The sequence below is a fragment of the Rhipicephalus sanguineus genome, chromosome 1 (assembly GCF_013339695.2).
Source record: "Rhipicephalus sanguineus isolate Rsan-2018 chromosome 1, BIME_Rsan_1.4, whole genome shotgun sequence".
NCBI classification, from domain to species: domain Eukaryota; kingdom Metazoa; phylum Arthropoda; class Arachnida; order Ixodida; family Ixodidae; genus Rhipicephalus; species Rhipicephalus sanguineus.
Window position 1 is genome coordinate 133,679,183 of NC_051176.1, and position 18,965 is coordinate 133,698,147.

The following is an 18,965-nucleotide window of genomic DNA, read 5'->3' on the forward strand; positions in this document are numbered from 1 at the left end:
GCACCTAAATCTAAGCACACGGGCCTTGAGCATTTTCGCCTCCATCGAAAATGCGGCCGGGATTCGATCCCACGACCGGCGGTCAGCACTCGAGCACCATAGCCACTAGACCACCGTGGCGGGTGGGACGAAGGGTACAGTACGCAACTGTAGTCTACTGTTGCGCATGTAAATACACCTCAAACTCCGTCTTTCCAGCTGTGCTTGCAGCGAAGCTATATGCATTCTACGGTCAAATGAGACCTTTTAATTAATTCCACTTAAGTGTTACACGTGTTAAGCATACTCCTTTCTAGCCCAGTCCTTGAGTACTACGTTCCCACCTAACGTCATTTTCCTGTGTTCACTTACGGCACACCTATATGCACTTCTTTGCGCTTTCATCGCATTGGCATGCCAGATTCGTCCATGTGCGAAAGCTGCAACTGTGTAGAGAGTATTGAACATCTCTTGTGCCACTGTCCCCAATTTGATGAAGATCGCCAGACTCTCCAGTGTGCCTTGAGTGGTCTCGATGATTGCCCTTTAATGAAGGAAAGATCTTGGGATCCTGGTCGCACAGCACATCAGCCCAGATAGCCACACGAGCCCTCCTGCAGTACTTGAAAGCAACTTCATTGAGCGACCGCCTGTGAAACTCGGCACTGTGTGTGTGATGTGAAACGTGTCTCTCCTTCTCTCTCTCCCGTATTCTCCTACCCATGTGTAGGGTAGCAAACTGAACGTATAGTCTAGTTAACCTCCCTACCTTTCTTATATTCCTTCTCTTTCTCTCTCTCTCAGGGTGTAAGTATCCGTTTTAATTAGGTTTCAGTTAACTACCCGTGGGGCTCACCAAACTTTTCGTTTACTCAACTTAATCCTCATTATCGTATCTATCAGCAGCAAGCATAGGATCGGGTTGATTGGCGGAACATGGGAGATGCCTTTGCCCTGCAGTGGGCGTAGTCAGGCTGATGATGATGATACTATATATCCTGTAAAACCATTGACTAGAACAATTACGTCTTTTTTGTACGGTATTTTTTATTTGCTCAAAACGTTGGTAAAGTTTGTCCTTGTGTTGTTTTTACAGTGCAGTTGTCGTCGTATCTATGCGTTACGGCAATAGGCGTGGGCTACAATAAGGGTCACCGAAGTAGTCGGACAGAGGATATCGCGGCTGACATACCCACGAAAGCCCGCAATTCTGCAAGTACGCACGTACCACTTGCATGTAAAATTTGTTGTCCGGGGAGCTAAGTAGAAACGGCGGCTCAATCTCGACTTGCGCAGAGCCTTGGGATGATATTGCTTTTGGTCGCACCTTGGCAGAAGGGGCAAAACAAGAAGTAAAGACGACGATGGTAACAGCTGGCCACCAATACGATGCTGGACAATGCGCGTCAGCGTGCCGTCATACGTAGGCGATTCTCGCGACGCGATAACATCTCCACCGCCACCCCTCGTCCTGCGCGAGAGCTTTGTAGGCACACGTCGCAAGATCCGCGACAGAACAAAAGACTCCAGCCGAGCGCGAGTAACCTTCGAGAACGTGCCGAAGGAAACGGCAGCGAACCTTTTTTTGGAGACCAGCAACCGCAACGAAGAACCTTACGGAATAGCAAAACAAAAACTCCACCGCCGCGTGAAAGGCAGCAAAGCTGCGGCTTGCTGGCGAGCGGCAGCGCCACCACTATAGCGCGAGCGTGCGTGCACCTGATTTCACATGCGGCCGTGCTCGCCGCCAACGATGTATACGGTCGCGACTCTGCGGCGGCAAGTTCGCAGTTATAATTGGCCATGGCCCGCCCAGGCGCTGCGCCGGTGTCGCAGCCCGCGCGCCGTTCAAAAGAGAGGCCTGCTGGCCGTGGCCGCAGCGAGCGTGCTCCTAGAACAAAAGGCTCGACTCGACCCTGGCGAGGAGGCGACTGCAACGCTCGGTTGAGCGCGCTTGCATCACAAAAGGAAATCCCAGCCAGAAGCGCGACACCACGACGGCGATTCTCGTACATACGCTGGCCACCGAGCACCACGGTGCGAGGCCTCCAGGCGTGCGCGTCTGCCTTTCCCGCGCTCGCTTTTTGCACTGGACGCCCGGGTCTGCTGCTGCTGAGGATGCTTTGATGGCCCGAGACAAAAGGGCTCGTGGAAGGTCACTCTCCGCTGCGGCCTGCCCTGCTTGTCTCGCGGCAACGGATAGGCAATTTATTGTTTCTCGTCGCGGCTTACGCCTCCCGTTTTTTGTTTCCACTGGTCACTGCGCAGCGGCGAGGGTGCGATGTAGAAACAGGAAGAGGGAGGAGGGAAAGCCGTGTAAAGCGGTTGGGCGAGCAGAGCACTTCTTTGACCACTGCGCGCGCGGCCCGCAGAAAGTTGCCAAATGTGGAGCGGATCTGAGTACTAATCAAGGCAATCCAACTTTCATGCCCCGCAAAGTCTCCCGATAGTAGAGAACGGCACTCATACCATCGACGCTAACCTAAAATAAAAGCTAGCGAACTATGACGCCTAAAAAAAAAGGGATGGGGGGAGGGTGTACCAGACGATGCTGATCCCGTGCATTTCAGCATCGTCCTGCGCATTTCCTGTTTCTTTTATTTTGTGTGCATGTGCTTAGTTCGCTGGTTTTCATAGTTTTAACCATGTGCGAACTCGCTCAGAACTTAGTCACGCTGTATCAGTGTTAATTTGGCTGTTGTGCATCGTTCAGCGATAAAAGGATATTTGAAATCTATCTTGGTCGGCCCTTCCCGACACTCGTAGCTTGTCGCCTGTGCGTTTGCGTGATATAATTAGAAGGCAGATATTGACAGGTAACCTTGTGGAACGAAGTGCATTGATAGGGACGCACGCAAGAAATAATACATTTGGTGTGGTTTGAAGAGAGCACGCTTCACCGGGGGTGTCATTCGCAGACATGTGTTGATTTAGTAGCACTAGTCGTATGAACTCTGCAGCTAGTGCACCTGTCGAACTCCCTTCGTGGTGTCAAACGGTCTATCCAGGGGAGTGAAACTTCCTATACCATCCATGGAACGCGATATTCGCTCGCAGCGCCAGACGAACACCTTGTGTTTGGGGGCGGTGCTAAAACATGGCGGCGCATTGCAGACACGCACTGGGGGACGCCATCTTGATGAGGACTGAGGATCCGAGTGCCGGGGGGAGCGATTTAGCGCCAAATTCAATTGGGGTGCACCAGCAAGCCAAATTGAGCGAGTGGAAGGTATTCAGATGGCGAGCGCGCGACCTTCTTCCTGTTGCGCAACCCGCCACATGATCAAAACGACAATCGTTGCGTTCTGATTGATGAAGGTTTGCCCATCCACCTATTTTTGCACCACTTATTCTACGTCAGACTGTGTTTTTGTTTACGTGTACAAATAAATCAGACAAAAATAAAGAGCATAGCTTTTTTGAATATTTTATTGCCTAAGCGTACCATTCATACAGTAAAAACGTAACACAATAATTTTAACGTCCCAAAACCACGATATGATTATGAGAGATGCCGTAGTGGAGGGCTCCGGAAATTTCGACCACCTGGAAACGTAACACAAAAAAAAAAGCAGACAATCAGAATGTAATAAATAAATCATGCACGTGTATGCTCAATTAAATTACACAGCTACTGCTGGAACCGCATCCTGATATGCCGTGCAAGCGTAGAAAAACTAAACGAGCAGCATGCAGATCGTACCTTTCGTCCGCCGCGGATCCGAAAGAATTTTATGCCAGTACGGCGTGAAGAATTTTGACACCGCTCAGCACAGCACGATTTGTGATAACGGCGCGAATACATTCATGCGTCTGTTTCGCTGAAGCTTGCAAGGGTTTTGCCACTTTCGCTGAAACAAACTTTACAGTGGTAAAAGCGGCCTTTGGGACACCGTAAGCCGCAGCATACACGGGCGCGTGACAAGAAACGCCCCTTTTTCACCGTGAGAGATAAGACGGTGCAGTTCCCGTTTTCCACTCCGGGTGGCGCTCGTATATTCGCAATCCCGAACTGCAACCTTTAGGTTCACTTGCGTATTAAAAACACCGGAGTTAATAAGTAAACTGGTAATAAATATAAAATGGAACAAGAACGTTCATATATGCTCGAAGGTATAGTACAGCCCCCAAACATTAGGATCGCTGGAGTCACGGGACAGAAAAACCGCGAAGTTTCATCCCCCTGGTCTATCCTCGAAAGCAGTGCGTCAAATGTCAATAAACTAATAAAAGTGTAATTCCGCCATAAATTTCTAAACCCCTTTTTCTTTGATTTCAAATTCTACAAGCGTCTCCATGGAATTTACAATGAAATTCATAAATGCTTCACCGATGCTTCACCACATTCAGCACTTCACCTCCGAGCGTGCATTGCGTTGCTCTGTTGGTGATTTCAATGCATTTTTAATTCTCTTGGCTCGTGACGGCTGATAACGTTATTTTGGTACAACTATAAAAGATAAAAATCTGTGATGTGCGCTGTCGTCCTTTCCCATAGACATGGCGCTCTTTGGCAACACTTGGCCCTTGTGCGAGAAACAGCTATCATATAATCACCACCACCACCACCTCCACCACTTTACATTCCCTTGTAACGCCGTGCTGCTAATCAGACACTAACTGCGGCCAAATGTACTCGTTCAAGGCGAACAACTTCTATTAGCTCGCGTAATCATGGCATTAAATTTAGAAGCAGTGGTCAGACCTTGGCCATGACTGTGTGTTATACGTTCTCGAGTATGCATTTATGCTTATGTCAAAACCAACGTGTTTGACAACTCGCAGTATGTACCTCTGTAAATTTACACCTTTCAAGTAGTACCACTCAGGCACTAGTTTCTCGACTGCGCATTGGAGCGGTGGAGAGAAAACGTTTCTTAAACCTCGTATATGAAACCGACGTCATCTCCGACATACAGCTGAGCGAACGGCAATGAAAACTTTCACCATATACTGCTACAGGTTGCCCAAGAAACGCTTCGATTAGACGACAATTGGAAAAATAGGTAGACGCAAATAATTGTACATCATTTCAGACTGGCAAAAGTTCTATAGCACCACAAAAACTGATTAATGCTTTTGAACGTATTCGTTAAATAAAAAGGAACATTAAAGGTGCACTGTAGGCTGAAGTGGGTAGATTTAAGCATGCACAACCCACAACCATCATTATTATTTACGCGCGCCTGTTGTCTAACGTATGTATCCCGTGTGTGCCTTGATTCCCGAAATTCGATCTTGGGTGTTTTGTGTTTATGAGTGTATTATGTCATCCGTGTATACTCTTCACGTCTACGCCTCTTCATCGTGGACGGCATATCGTGGCTTCTTAAACGGGACCCGCGGACGTACTGTAAGCCTAAACATGCGCAGAGTCCGGCATTAGGGCGCGGGCTAGGGGGGGGGGGGGGCTAAAAGCTTCACGGTGCCTCCCCCCCCCCCCCACGTTCGCCGCAAACTAAAACAAAAAAACGCCTAGTTGCACAAATAGCATGATTTATTATGCAGCAAAACACATATTTCAGCTTGTATAATAATAATAATAATAATAATAATAATAATAATAATAATAATAATAATAATAATAATAATAATAATAATAATGATGATGATGATCGTCCACTGCAGGACGAAGGTCTCTCCCATTGATTTCCAATCTACTCTGTCTTGCGCGTGCTGATACGATTTTATACCGGCGGACTCCTTAATTTCATCAGCCCACCTAGCTGACATTCCGTCGCGCTCGGCTGCGTATCCCATGCTTTCGTATACCATTCCGTCGCTTTCACTGACCATCGGCTATCTTTCCTGCATTACCGACCCGCCCAAGTCCACTTCTTTCGCTGGAATATCAGCTATCCCTGTTCGTTCTTTAATGCACTCTACTCTACCTATCTCGTAATGCTATACGCTCATCATTTTTTGTTCAGTCGCACGCTGCATGGTCCAGTTTCTTTGTTACCCTCCAAGATTTTGCCCCGTAACTTAGTACTTGTAGAATGCTATGGTTTTACGCTTTCCGCTTTAGGGACAGCGGTAAGTCTCTGTTCAAGATTTGGCAATCTCCCCCGTGTGCCATCCAGCCCATCCTTAATCTTGGGTGAATTTCCTATTCGGGCTCACTTGTTAGTAAACAACCTAAGTATACATTACTCCATGTACAGATTCTAGGGACCGGTTGCCAATCGTGGAATCTCGTTCTCTCGCCGGGCCACTTAACATTGCCTTTGTCTTCTGCATATTTGTCTTCAACCACACATTAATACTTTTTCGGTTAATATTTTGCACTTCGTCGCCATAACTGCCGAAGAGCACGATGTCATGTGCAAAACGCAAGCTCCGTTAACCTTTATTCCCATTTGTTACCACTCTAGTCGTTTAAATACTTCTTCTAACATACCGTGAACAACACTATAGCTCCTTACCTGACCCCTTTCTTAAAGGAGCACTGACATCAAATTTACGCATGTGGATCATTTTGCATCCGCGAGTAGCTATCGACCCCCTAGTAGCGATTCGTTACTCAAAATGCAGCGGAGAGACGAATAAGTATCTGTAATATTGATTAATATATCCGGTATCAAACGCCATTCAAATCGGGTGGAAAGTCCGCTACCTTGTAGTGCTGGCAGCGCTACCTCGAGGCCACGTCGAGGCCGCACCCCAGCTGATCCCGGGGCCGCAAAAAAAGGTGACGTCACGTCCAGCTGACATTTCGGAGTTCGTCCGCTAGGAGCGCATGTGCTGCCGTGTCTGTCGCCAACATCGTCGTCGTCGCGGTCAACATCGAAAAGTGATGATTGTTGTGTCGCCACCAATGCGCGACACCACACAGATGACAACGATCTGGAAGAAGCGGCAGGCTCGCGATCCTCGCCTGCCCAGGTCTGCGTTAAATACAATGTATTTATCAGCCCCGGCCGTACTGCCGGAGCACAAGAACACCAACTATGTACCTCATGTCGCGGACATTTGGCGAGTGAATCGCTGCTTTCAGCTGCAGTATAGGGCTAGCCCTGGCCTCGAGAAGGGGCCTCGTATTGCCAAGCAGACCCAAGTGCTTTGCCAACACAGGATTTACCCTGTAGTAGCCCGCCGCAAAGTGCAGCGAGCAAATGCGGCTGCTGATCACGGGTGTCCAATTCCTTGATCCAACGGCGCGTACGAAGTCTGGCTGCGTTGAGGTTCGCGGCTCGAAAATGCATGAAACGCTACGCACTTTCCGCTTTTTCCGCGCCTCGACGAGCAGGTCCGTACTACGCAGTGGTTCCCCAACATGCTGGAACGTAGTCGCTCCGATTGATCGCACTCGCGCTGAGGATCACACGACAAATCAGTCGATGCGACACGATGTATCGCAGGCCCGGATCGGGACAGCAAGGAGAGCCACTGGCTGGGAGTGAGAGCGTCGCCTGGCGTCGGCGCCACTATGAATACACTCAGATCGTCGACGTCATTGTTACTAGCGTATCGTCACTCAGGATGGTATAGTCGGAATGTGTCACACCGAACACGTAGCGCTAGTGTCGATGTCGCAGCGTGATCAATCTCTCGTTGAGCTTTTGTACGCTGTTTGCCCTCGAAATAAAATTACTTCCACGCGACGGACGCCATTCAAATTTGGCCAAGAAGACCTATGCATACCCAGCAATCGAATGAAGGGCACATCTCGACTTTGAAATTTGATGTCAGTGCTCCTTTAATCGCAACTTCTTTTTTTTTTTTTTGCTTCCCTCGTGGAGGAGCAAGAGAATTATGGAATCTTTGCACATGTTTCTAACGGTAATCATCAATGTCTCCAGTACTCCCGGGCGATGCAGTGCCTTCCAAAACGGTTAGTATCTCTACTGAGTCGAATGCCTTTTCGTCGTCTACGAAAGCTACGTTGTCCACGAACGAGATCTGTCGCACTCATACATACAGAATGATCCAAGAAATGTGTCCGAAAATCCTCAAAAATCAGGAAAATGCGATATTTCCTCGCTGCCTTTCACAATTGCCTTTTTTGTAGCGACAGGCATCTTAAGATGGTTAAATAAATCATTTGGGACAGTATTTAAAAAAATGTCAATTAATTCACTTTGTTAATTAGTGGAGTTAGGCGGTTATGTCAAACGGGAGGATTGAAGTTCTTCATGCGAAGAACCCATCGGTGCTTTGACATTTCGAAAAAGCGGCCTCTGGTAATTATTGTGGCGCAATGAAATTCAACCAAATTCAACGGCGAAACCGAAACCAAAGCACCGATGAGCACAATGAACGGACAGACAACCAGAATGACATCACTATTCAAGACAACGATTACAGAGCTGTAGTTCTTCCCCGTTCGTTAACGTATGCGCGCCATGCGTGCTATAACTGCTAGCGCAGCCCGCACTCCCACACAACGAAGTTGGTTGATGGTAGATATAACGACGCTCACTCATTCTGGGCGTCTCAGAAGAATATGGCAGTTGTGCTCTTCCGAGTTTCGGCTTCGGTTTCGCCGCTGAATTTGGTTGAATATCACTACTTCGCAATTATTACTAGAGACCACTTTTTCGAAATCTCAGAGAGGCAAAGGGTGCTTCGCATGAAGGACTTGAATTTCCCATGTGTCATAACATCTTAACTCCACTAATTAAAAACTGAATTATTAAAATTTCTTAATTACTGTCAGAAATGATGTATTTAGCCATCTTAAGGTGTCTGCCGTTACAGAAAATACAATTGTGAAGGCATCGAACAACATTGCATTTCCCTTATATTTGAGGACATTCGAACACATTTCTCGAAACACCCTGTGTTATGGCGAAAGCCTTTGATGGCGTCATCGAACGCGAAAATTGGGCGGGCGTCGCGCGTCGGCGTCGTCAACAGGAGTGATGCAAAAAGTAATCAGCACGTGATGACGTCACTATAACACGTCATCATAACGTCACAGATCGCCAAAATGTGTGACGTCATCATTGCATCACTGTGACGCCACACAACGTGACGTCACATGGTGACGTCGTCACATGACATATTTGATTGGCCAAAGGTGCTCCGATCCCGGAGGCAGTGCAAAACAAGGTGAGGTGCAGAAATCTTACATAATCTCCGATCGCAGAGGCTTTGCAAAACCACGTTATTTGCAGAAAGCTTTCGGAGGGGGGCGCGGGACGTTCAACACATCGACTTAAAAGAAAAAGAAGATGGCTTTCGCTTTCGAGTCGACTGAGGCGGATTCATAAGGAACCCCGTGATTGTTTACTAGAATTATTTAGCTACTTTTGAGTCCACTTCGCAACTATGCAGAAACCGTAGTAGAGGACTGAGTGTCCGCAGGTCTCTGCTACGCATATTAGAAACGCTCGATTTTTTTTTTTAATGGAAGCTCCCTCTAGAAGGAGCAAACAAAATGAACATTTCAATATAATTTTTTTTTTCGTTTTATCTCCGATGTTTCACAGAAACATAAGTGTAAGACTGACTAAGGTAGTGTAAACGCTTTGCATTCTAGCCTTTATTGTCCTATATGAGCAGCTAGAAATAACGGCAAGGTGCTGAAAGCAAGTGCGGGCACGAGAGCTTCTTTTCGAGAGGTGCCCTCCTCGCAAAGCCGTTCGGCCTTCCGTCTTGACCTAACCTCATCGATTACCTCAATTTGATAATCAAACTGAGGTAATCTACAAAATCAAAAATGTGCTCACTAGAGAAAATGTAGGGGCGGCCCACACTGCACGTTTTGGGGAGGCATGCATTGGCATGCCTTCCATAGACTTGCGCAAAAAAGAAGTGGATTATATCTTTCGCATGCGCATACTCTTGCAAGATAAAGTTGTCTGGACTTTATTTTGATTTATTTCGTCACTTGGTTAGCGATCATGCACGGTAATAGTCACATGTTGTTTTGAAATGCGCAATTTTTTCACTACACATATATGTGTCTTTTCTGAATAAATATCTGTTGAAAGTCAGGGCTTGTCCGTGTCAGCTCTCTTTTCGTGCATTCGTGTTTATTCCCGCACTGTTGAAATTTTCTTCACTAATTAGGAAACTAAACAAAACACAAAAATAGTGTGACTTATTCCATGCAATAGTCAGCAACATGCATTTGGTCGAGTCGTCGTTGAGTGCGTCGGCATATGTTGAAACTCTGGCTAGTAATGCTTAGTTGAAGCAACCTGTATAGCAAGGTAATAAAACGACCACCGTGACATCTCGATGGTACCTTGTCATGTATTTCATGACGTACATCACATGAATGTCATGCTATTCATGTGATGACCTGTCATCCATCTTAGTCATATATTCATGTCACGCCATGGCAATTTTGGCAAATAGCAACTAAACGAAGCGACCACGAGAGTACCGAAGACGTAGATAGATAGATAGATAGATAGATAGATAGATAGATAGATAGATAGATAGATAGATAGATAGATAGATAGATAGATAGATAGATAGATAGATAGATAGATAGATAGATAGATAGATAGATAGATAGATAGATAGATAGATAGATAGATAGATAGATAGATAGATAGATACGGTGAAAGTGTCCTTGTTTCGCCAAGAAATGCTTCGCATTTAACACAAAATCATAACCTGACATTTAACGCATCATCATATTCGTGACAAGTGGGTCGCTGGCTGTTTATTTTAACAGGAAAAAGATGTCAAATTTTTGTGTCAGTACTCCGTCAATAATTGTTGTACAGGGGTCGCGATTTGAAGCTATTCCAGCAGTATTTATTTGTTTATTTTTCACCATAGCTGCTATGCCCGCCGTTTGTCTGGTTCGCGATGTAGACAAGAAATTGTCATCATCATGCCGGCGCTGCCACGTCAAGCCAAGTTAAGCATAGCTGTGCCTAGTTAAGCCAAGTTAATCATAGTCGTTCCTAATTAAGCCTAGCTGAGCATGATAATAAATGATCGCCTAAGCATAATTAGACTAATTAAGTGAAATCCTAATTAGTCCTATTTAAGCCGAGTTGATATTTTTGTGTGCCCAACCGTGCCGAACTCGGCAATATAAGTCGAGCTAAGAGTAATTAAGAATAATTAAAACAGCCTGCCCGCCACGGTGGTCTAGTGGTTATGGCGCTCGACTGCTGACCCGAAGGTCGCGGGATCGAATCCCGGCCGCGGCGGCTGCATTTTCGATGGAGGCGAAAATGCTTGAGGCCCGTGTACTTAGATTTAGGTGCACGTTAAAGAACCCCAGGTGGTCGAAATTTCCGGAGTCCTCCACTACGGCGTCTCTCATAATCATATCTTGGTTTTGGGACGTTAAACCCCAGATGATATGAAAACAGCCTGATGACTGATAATTATGCTACTTATCCAATTAAGCCTAGGCGGACTTGGGATGCAAGCTAATCGAGAACAAGCCTCGAATATGCAAACTAGGCCAGTTAAGCTAAATAGATTAATTAAGATAATTATGATACTTGGCGCTGTGATTGCCAAGCGATTACCAATCGAACCCGATCGTTACCTAGCCAACACTCGTGATTTCCAATATGATCACGTGAACACTTCGTGCATTGACGTGTGAATGCACTTGTGCCTAGTCAAGCCACGACCAGCCGAGCCCTGCGCAGCTAAGTGCAAGCTGCGCAAATTTTTATTCAAGTTACCCCTAAAGGCCCTCGGTTAAGGTATTGAGGGTTTACTACAGGTCTTTATAAATTCAGTTGTTAGTTATGCATGCTTAAGCTTTTATGCGGTCAAAGTGTTGGGACCCTCGACCCCCCCCCCCCCCCACCCTGTGGTTCAGTTCAGGACACGGGACGGGGGAGCTCACGCCCCCCCGTCCCCCGGCGACTGACACATCTGCGGGTTTAGACCAATCGAGCTCTCCTGGCACTTGAGCGGCTCGCGGCAGTCTGAGAAACCCAAGAGTGCTCTACTACCCACGGAGGTCGAATTACGCTATGGAGCGCATGTATTTCCAAATGCTCGGTCTTCTCTGTTTAGGTCATAGACTTAAATGTAAATGTCTTCCACGTAAACATGCACTGTAGTTCATATGTTTAACTATGACAACAAATAAATGTAAGTGTAGTGTGCGTCCGATAAGCGAGCATTAAATCAACGCAGATATTTTTTTTCCTGTCTTTTGTTATTAAATATGATAAAAAAGATTAAAAGTGTGGCCAAGACTGAGGTCACCTACCCAAAATCGTACCTATGAATAGCATAAACAACCACAACAATAACGCCATTAGCATAAAAATTAAGATCAAGCTACAAAAGGCTCAGTCGTGTATAACAAATTGCAAACACCGACAAAAATAGCCTTTTGGTCACACACACCTAAACAAATACAAACAAAACAGAGGTGATTAGAGTATGCTGATATCGCCGAAGCGAAGCTTAGTCTAAAAATTTAGGCTTTTTTCGATAAAAGTACTTACTTTTTGCGTCCAAATATGCACCATATGAGGCGCCCGGAAACTCAACATTGGTGTGTTTCGGAAGATATTTCATATTCACACAAATAACATATGCAAATCATCATTCTAGGGTATAATTTCTCCCGCTTCACACTTCATAATGCTGCGCATCCAGCACGTGCCCAAACCACTGCGTATCACAGTTTTTTTTTTCGTCTTTCAAGTCACACCACGTAATTATTCCCACTCTCTTTTTTTTTGTAACAAATTCTCACGTAATGTCCCCTTTGCTGGCACTCTTGAGGTATTGTAAATGAGTAAATGAGTAAATAAATAAATAAATAAATAAATAAATAAATAAATAAATAAATAAATAAATATGACATCAGGTAAAGTCATGTGAAATTGCAAGCGGAGCGACCATTGAATACTCCTTCTTCAATGTTCGCTCCGTGTGCTCGACAGTGTGTCTAAGGAGAAATGTCCACGGGAAAATTTTATCTCTGCCACGCAGCTGCTGGTATACCTTATTTGTGGGCTAATAATTTAGAGTGGACATAAGCAGTGCTTTTTCCTACTCTACAGTGTAAATTCCAAGTGATGAAGTATAGATACCGACACAGTGTAGGGATTGAGTGAGCAAGCCACATTCATCAGTAAGCTCCAACCTGTGGTGACTGCTTAAAAATTGTCGACCTGTGAGTGCAGGTGAAGCAAGACACTTGTACAATCTGTAGCCTCTACAGCGTTGAGCCTCGAGATTGTATATGAAAAAGTATCGTCACATCATCGATTCGGCACAAATCTTCAATTATTACAGACGGAAGGAAGCGTACTAAGTAATACGTACAGCCTGCCATATTATCGTGCATTTACTTTTTCAAGCCGTTCAGCTATAACGTTAGGATTCCATACACTAATTTATATACTGGTTTTTATTGCTCCTCCTTCACGGCCTGCCGGTGTCGGCGATCTCGTGGGTGGACCGGCGCTCGGACAACTGACAAGGTTGAAAAAAAATGCAATATATACCATACATAATACCGCTCCTGGAACGCTCAACTGCCGTGCGAGACGGCATTCCCGCAGTGCAAGACGACCACCCAAGAACCATCTAATTCAGCCCAATCACCGATGTTACGGTTATCTACTAATTGACAAATACTTGACAGTGAGTGTTCAGGAGCGAAAAGAGTATGCATAAAGAGAACGTGTAAATGTCGACGTGCATAAAGATTGCTGTTCAAGAAATGTGGAATTTGGAAGAACTCAGGGACCGCACCCATAAAAAAAAAGAAAAAAACGTCATAAGCTAGAATTATTAGTAGGGGTGTGCGAATATCACATTTTTCGAATACGAATCGAATACGAATATCCACCTTCGAATATCGAGTCGAATATCGAATATCAAAGGAAAAATGCCTCCACAGTAACAATATTTTATTTAACATGTAGCTATTTGAAAAAAAAAAACATTAACAGCCTGACTGGTAACACAACATACACTGCTGTCTCCAGAACACAATGTCCAGGCTAGCACAATGCGCATCACAACACAAGCAAATATCACGACACAATGAAAGTAATGAATACATGTTATCATGAAGAAATATGAGTTGCTCCACATGATCAGGCAGCAGGCGCTCCCTTCTAACAGAGACACCCCCCTCCCCTTTACCACTGAAAAGGCACGCTCGCTTGGAACAGAAGTGGCTGGTATAGGGAGTTACATGGGGCAAAGCTTTGCCAGTCTGGGGTATCTGAAGGTGCCTACAGTCCGCCACCAGTCCCGTGGGTCACTGTCTTTCTTCAGAAGTGGTCCCGCATAGTGAACGAGTGGTAGTGCGGCACGTTACGGCCGCATAATATTGAAAATGTACGGTTACATGATCGCCAACAGCGCTGCACATCGGAGATGCACCAGCAATAAATCATACGTATTGGGGCGCTCGTCGCAGGCAGATATCGTGCCTCCGTGTACTTACGATATTTATCGCTCCTCTCGGCAACGTTTTCGGCGATACGAACGCAGCAGAAATGTCGAAGACGAGTTATTTTATGCATGATAATCGAATCGCATATTCGAATTTTTCGAATATTCGAAGTTATCGAATATTCGAAACTTTTCGAATACACGATTTTCGAATCGAATACGAATATTTCAAATGTAATATTCGACGAATATTCGAAACTTTCGAATATTCGCACACCCCTAATTATTAGTGAAAACGTTTTAGCAAATCTCGATGTTGGATATATCAATAACGAAGCCGACAGACCAACGGCAAATATCACTTAAAAATAAGAAGCTCTGTGAATTTGGCCCCCGACGTCATAAAATGGGCCACAAATGAGATAGATAGATAGATAGATAGATAGATAGATAGATAGATAGATAGATAGATAGATAGATAGATAGATAGATAGATAGATAGATAGATAGATAGATAGATAGATAGATAGATAGATAGATAGATAGATAGATAGATAGATAGATAGATAGATAGATAGATAGATAGATAGATAGATAGATAGATAGATAGATAGATAGATAGATAGATAGATAGATTCCAGCATATTGACAGAGGCTCGCTTACTCATCGGGGCGTCTTATGGATATCGCGAATCCTCCTAACAAATATGCTGAGGAACACATTCATCCGGTGCAAGGTGAGCCAGTGAAGCTCATATCTTATGCAGCCGAGTGATTACTTTTTGAGCACGCTTTTCTGGTAATAGCGCGATGAAGTCCGTGCTCACTCGACATTCCGCTACAGATATGCACATTCGTAAGATCTATGCAAACATTGTATCCGTAGTAGAGACCGAAGAGAAAGCAGTCTCCGGAAAAGTGAATATCTTCATTCAAAGTAGCGGCTCTTTTGCATAAACGCAGCACAAGCAATTTCTTTACCCGGCAAGCTTTTGTTTGAATTACGGAACCACCGACCGCAGTACATCGGCTCTCATGTGCGTTCTTCAAAAGAATTTCAATACGCACTTTGATTTGCATGCGACGATATGAATGCCGCCGCAGCATGCGAAGCGAGAGACAAAAAAGAAAAAAAAAGGAAACGGCACCAGTTCGTCAATGCATGCGAACAAAGGTACGGAACATTCTACCTACCAACAAGAAAAAAGAAGAAAGTAGGAATAGAAGAGGGGGGACAGAGCGCAATCGTTCAAATATGCGTACCTGATGGCAAGGACGAATAGTGTGCGCCGCGTGCCCTCTTTTCTGGTGCGCCGTTCTGCTTTACCGCAGATGCGGGTTCTCCATCCGCATCAATTTCCTGCTCTCGGAGCATCCCGAAACCGAAACTTCCAGGCGGAAAACGATGCGCGCGTCCTTGCCCCCTCACCCTCGCTGCCTTTCTCTCCCTCTGTTATTCTCCTTCCCTGCCGCTGCCAGCTAGCTTGCAGACCACGTGACTCGTTACAATCGGCCAATCACGCCCCAATGGGCGTGGCCTGCCGGGAACGCCCCTGCACGACTCTTGAAGCAAAGAGCGCGCGAAAAGAGACCGTTGAAATACAGGGGGGAAAAATCAATAGAAGCAGGAGAAATGCCGGCACACGCGTGGTCGCCGTGTAGCCGCCGTTCGACAGAGCCAGCGGCAGCCTAAACCCAGCCCCCCCCCCCTCCCACCCCCACCCCTTCTTGCTTTTGCACATACGCACACACACGCTCACCCCCGGTAAACGGGAACGAATAAAAGCGCTCCTGCGGGCGCTCCGAGTTTGTTTTGATATCGTCTCTTCTCCCGGACCCCGCTTTCTCGTGAAAGAGGAGTTCTTGTCAGATCCTAGCACCCCCCCCCCCTCCCCTCCCCTCCGCATACCCAACGTCGCCATGTTCTATTTTATTTCGTTCCTCAGTTGTTCGCTTTCCTTGGCAGTCAATACTCCTTGGAGTTCTTTTTTGTTGCTCTTAGCTCGGGCCGTAGCAGCACCGTGCACTTTGCTCTCTATTTCTGTATGTGTATACATATTACGCTCTACATATATTTATTCCCGCTCTGCTTTCTGCGCGGATGATCACGACTTTCTTCTTCTTTTCCAAACGCATGCGACGCGTGGGCCCTGTCTCTTGGGCCTCCGGAGCGAAGGCGAAAGCTCCGTGGGGATGAGCTACTGCGTGAAACAAGACGGTGGTTGAGAAAGCTCCGAGATGCAGCAGAACGCCGACGCTCGTGTCTTGTCAACGAAACGAAAAGGAGAAAAGCCCGCGGCACCCTACTTTGAAAAACACGCTCCGCGTGCCTTGATAGACCTTACCGATCGGCGACTGAATAACGGCGGCACAGCGCTCCTTTCATCTTGGAGGCTAAGAAGGCGCGCCGAGCTTCCAGTGCTCGTTTATTTCTTTTTTTTTGTCACATTCCTTGTTTTGTTTGTATCGCGTGCGAAGACACGTTTTCGGTTGCGTGGGGCGAGGTAGTTTCGACATTTGCAACTATATATATATATATATATATATATATATATATAACGTCTTTCTTTAGCTGAGCCAGAATGAGCGGTACTGTTGTTTGGATGTAGCGGCCGGGTTGTCTCTGCGCGCTAATTATTTTCCATAAATACGCCCGCACTACGCTCGCTGGCACTGTTCTTCCATCAACCTTTCTTGCTCTTTTTTCGTTTATTTTTCTCTTTTTGACAATGTCCTTCAAGAGCGGTATTACTATGGCAGATGCTGGCAACGTACGAAGTTCAAAGTTTTAGCCCCCACCCCCTCCGATCGTAACGTTATCATCTTATTGGTTACTCAGGCAGTGGAGCGCGAGGGCATGTATCGATGCAGCCACGATACGAACAAGAAAAGAAATTGGCCGCGTATCTGCGTGCTTCGCTGCAGATGCCGTCGAAAGACGATAGCAGAGCGCTGCGTTAGATATGGGCGCCATCTGGCATACGTCGGAAAACACGAGCTTGTGCAGAGGGTTTCCTTCCTCCGTGGCAGAGGGCGTTCGTCAGCGCTGCATAGTGTTGCATTTTCAGCGCAGCTTAAGAAACTAGGGTCTTTATAATTACGTATCTATGTATGTTCTATTAAACGAACGCACCATCTAATACTTACCTAGTGATGTTGCGCCTCAGATATGCGTATTGTTTGCTTTTTGATCAACAATGTACACAAGTATGAACCTACGCACCAGTTCAAGATGGCTGGCCCTTGGGCAAGAGGTTCAACTTTGGCCGGGTGGCTGAATCGGGCGACAGACAGACAAACAGAAAGGCAGACAGACAGACAGACCGAAATTTCTGCGTTTAAGTTCCCCAAGAAAGACTATCGTCTTTAAAACAGAAAAACAATGATGGAACAAGTAACATGCCTTTCTGAAACATACTGATGAGGTGGGGGCGTTCAAGGTAAAAGGTACTTAGCGACTTGCTCTTTCGTTCATCCGGACGGAGACGTTGGTGTTTTCGATGTGCCCGAGGACCGCACAGGGGAGGGGAGGCGCGGAACTATCTGCGCACAAGGAGGGGGGCACAGAAAATAAATCCGTCACTGTGGTCATAACGTGGAAGTGTGATCCAGTAATGGTATATGGAGGTTTATTCTAGCCATGCACATGGAGGTTTATCCCAGTAACGTGCTAGCCTGTCAAGACGAAAATGCAGCTGGCATAGTTGGGGCTACTAAGGCATGCGGCGCGGCAGACAGAGGTGCACAGTTGTCCCTCCGTGAGTGACACCTCTGCATCCGGACGTAATTTCAAGCAGAACACAAAGCGAACTGGCGGCATGGTGTGCCTTTATGGAGGGAGGCGGTGAAAAGGGCAATTGACTTTAGAAATACTAACCCTGACATGAAAAATAAAAAAAACTTATTATTCTTCTACTATGACTTACTGTATCTACGCCGTAATTTTGCAAATAAATATATTGCGTAGGGCATCGGCATATTTGGGTACGGCATACGTTGGCTACCTGATATATTGCAGTGCCGAAAACCTGAAGTTGTAATTTGTCGACATTATTGCTGAAGAGCATGATGTCATCGGCATACCGTAAGTTGCTGAGATATTTTCCGTTATTTTGTATTCCTCTTTCTTCTCCATTCAGTCGTTTGGATGCATCCAAGCATGGAGCGAACAACACTGGACATATTCAACCTCTTTTCCTAACCCCTTTCTCGATCACTTTTTTTTTTGCGCTTTTCTTGTGGATAACCAAGGTAGCTGTGGTGTCTATAGATGTCGGCTAAGGCTCAAACACGTCTCATGTACGCCTTGACCATGTAATGCCCCCATGGCTGCTGGTGTCGCTAGTCCAGTGTTGCGGAGTTGCCACTCCGGAATTGGAATGACTCCGGAATCATTCCACATTTTCGCGACCCCGGAATGGAATGGGAATTGTATGGGGACAACGCTTGGAGGAATGGAATTAAGCGCGTTTTGCACGGAATGGAATGGAAATGGAATTACGTCTTTTTCCCAAAATAGAGCACGTTTTCGTCTACGCGCTGTTTTTCAAACTTCAAACATTAGTAAGACAGAGCCTCGAACTTAACAATAAAGCAGTATTTTTAAAATGGCTTAGCTGATTACAAGGCAGGGTACATTTATAAGCAACGCGCCTACAGCAATTCTGTCCTGATATAGACATGAA

At 45.9% G+C, this 18,965-nt stretch overlaps 1 protein-coding gene across 2 annotated transcripts in view; it reads right to left on the reverse strand.

The window, feature by feature from the left end:
* The window catches only part of LOC119398533 (protein apterous), a 52,716-nt gene extending 36,990 nt beyond the window's left edge, over positions 1-15,726 (reverse strand). The window contains exon 1 of one of the 2 annotated variants that reach the window (XM_037665378.2): positions 15,544-15,726. In XM_037665378.2, coding sequence (XP_037521306.1) covers positions 15,544-15,655 — 112 coding nt within the window. In that variant the 5' untranslated portion in view covers positions 15,656-15,726. Of the gene's footprint in view, positions 1-1,996; positions 2,134-15,543 lie in introns of those variants that run through there. The other variant, XM_037665385.2, reaches the window with a different exon arrangement.
* Between the last annotated feature and the right edge of the window lie 3,239 nt (positions 15,727-18,965).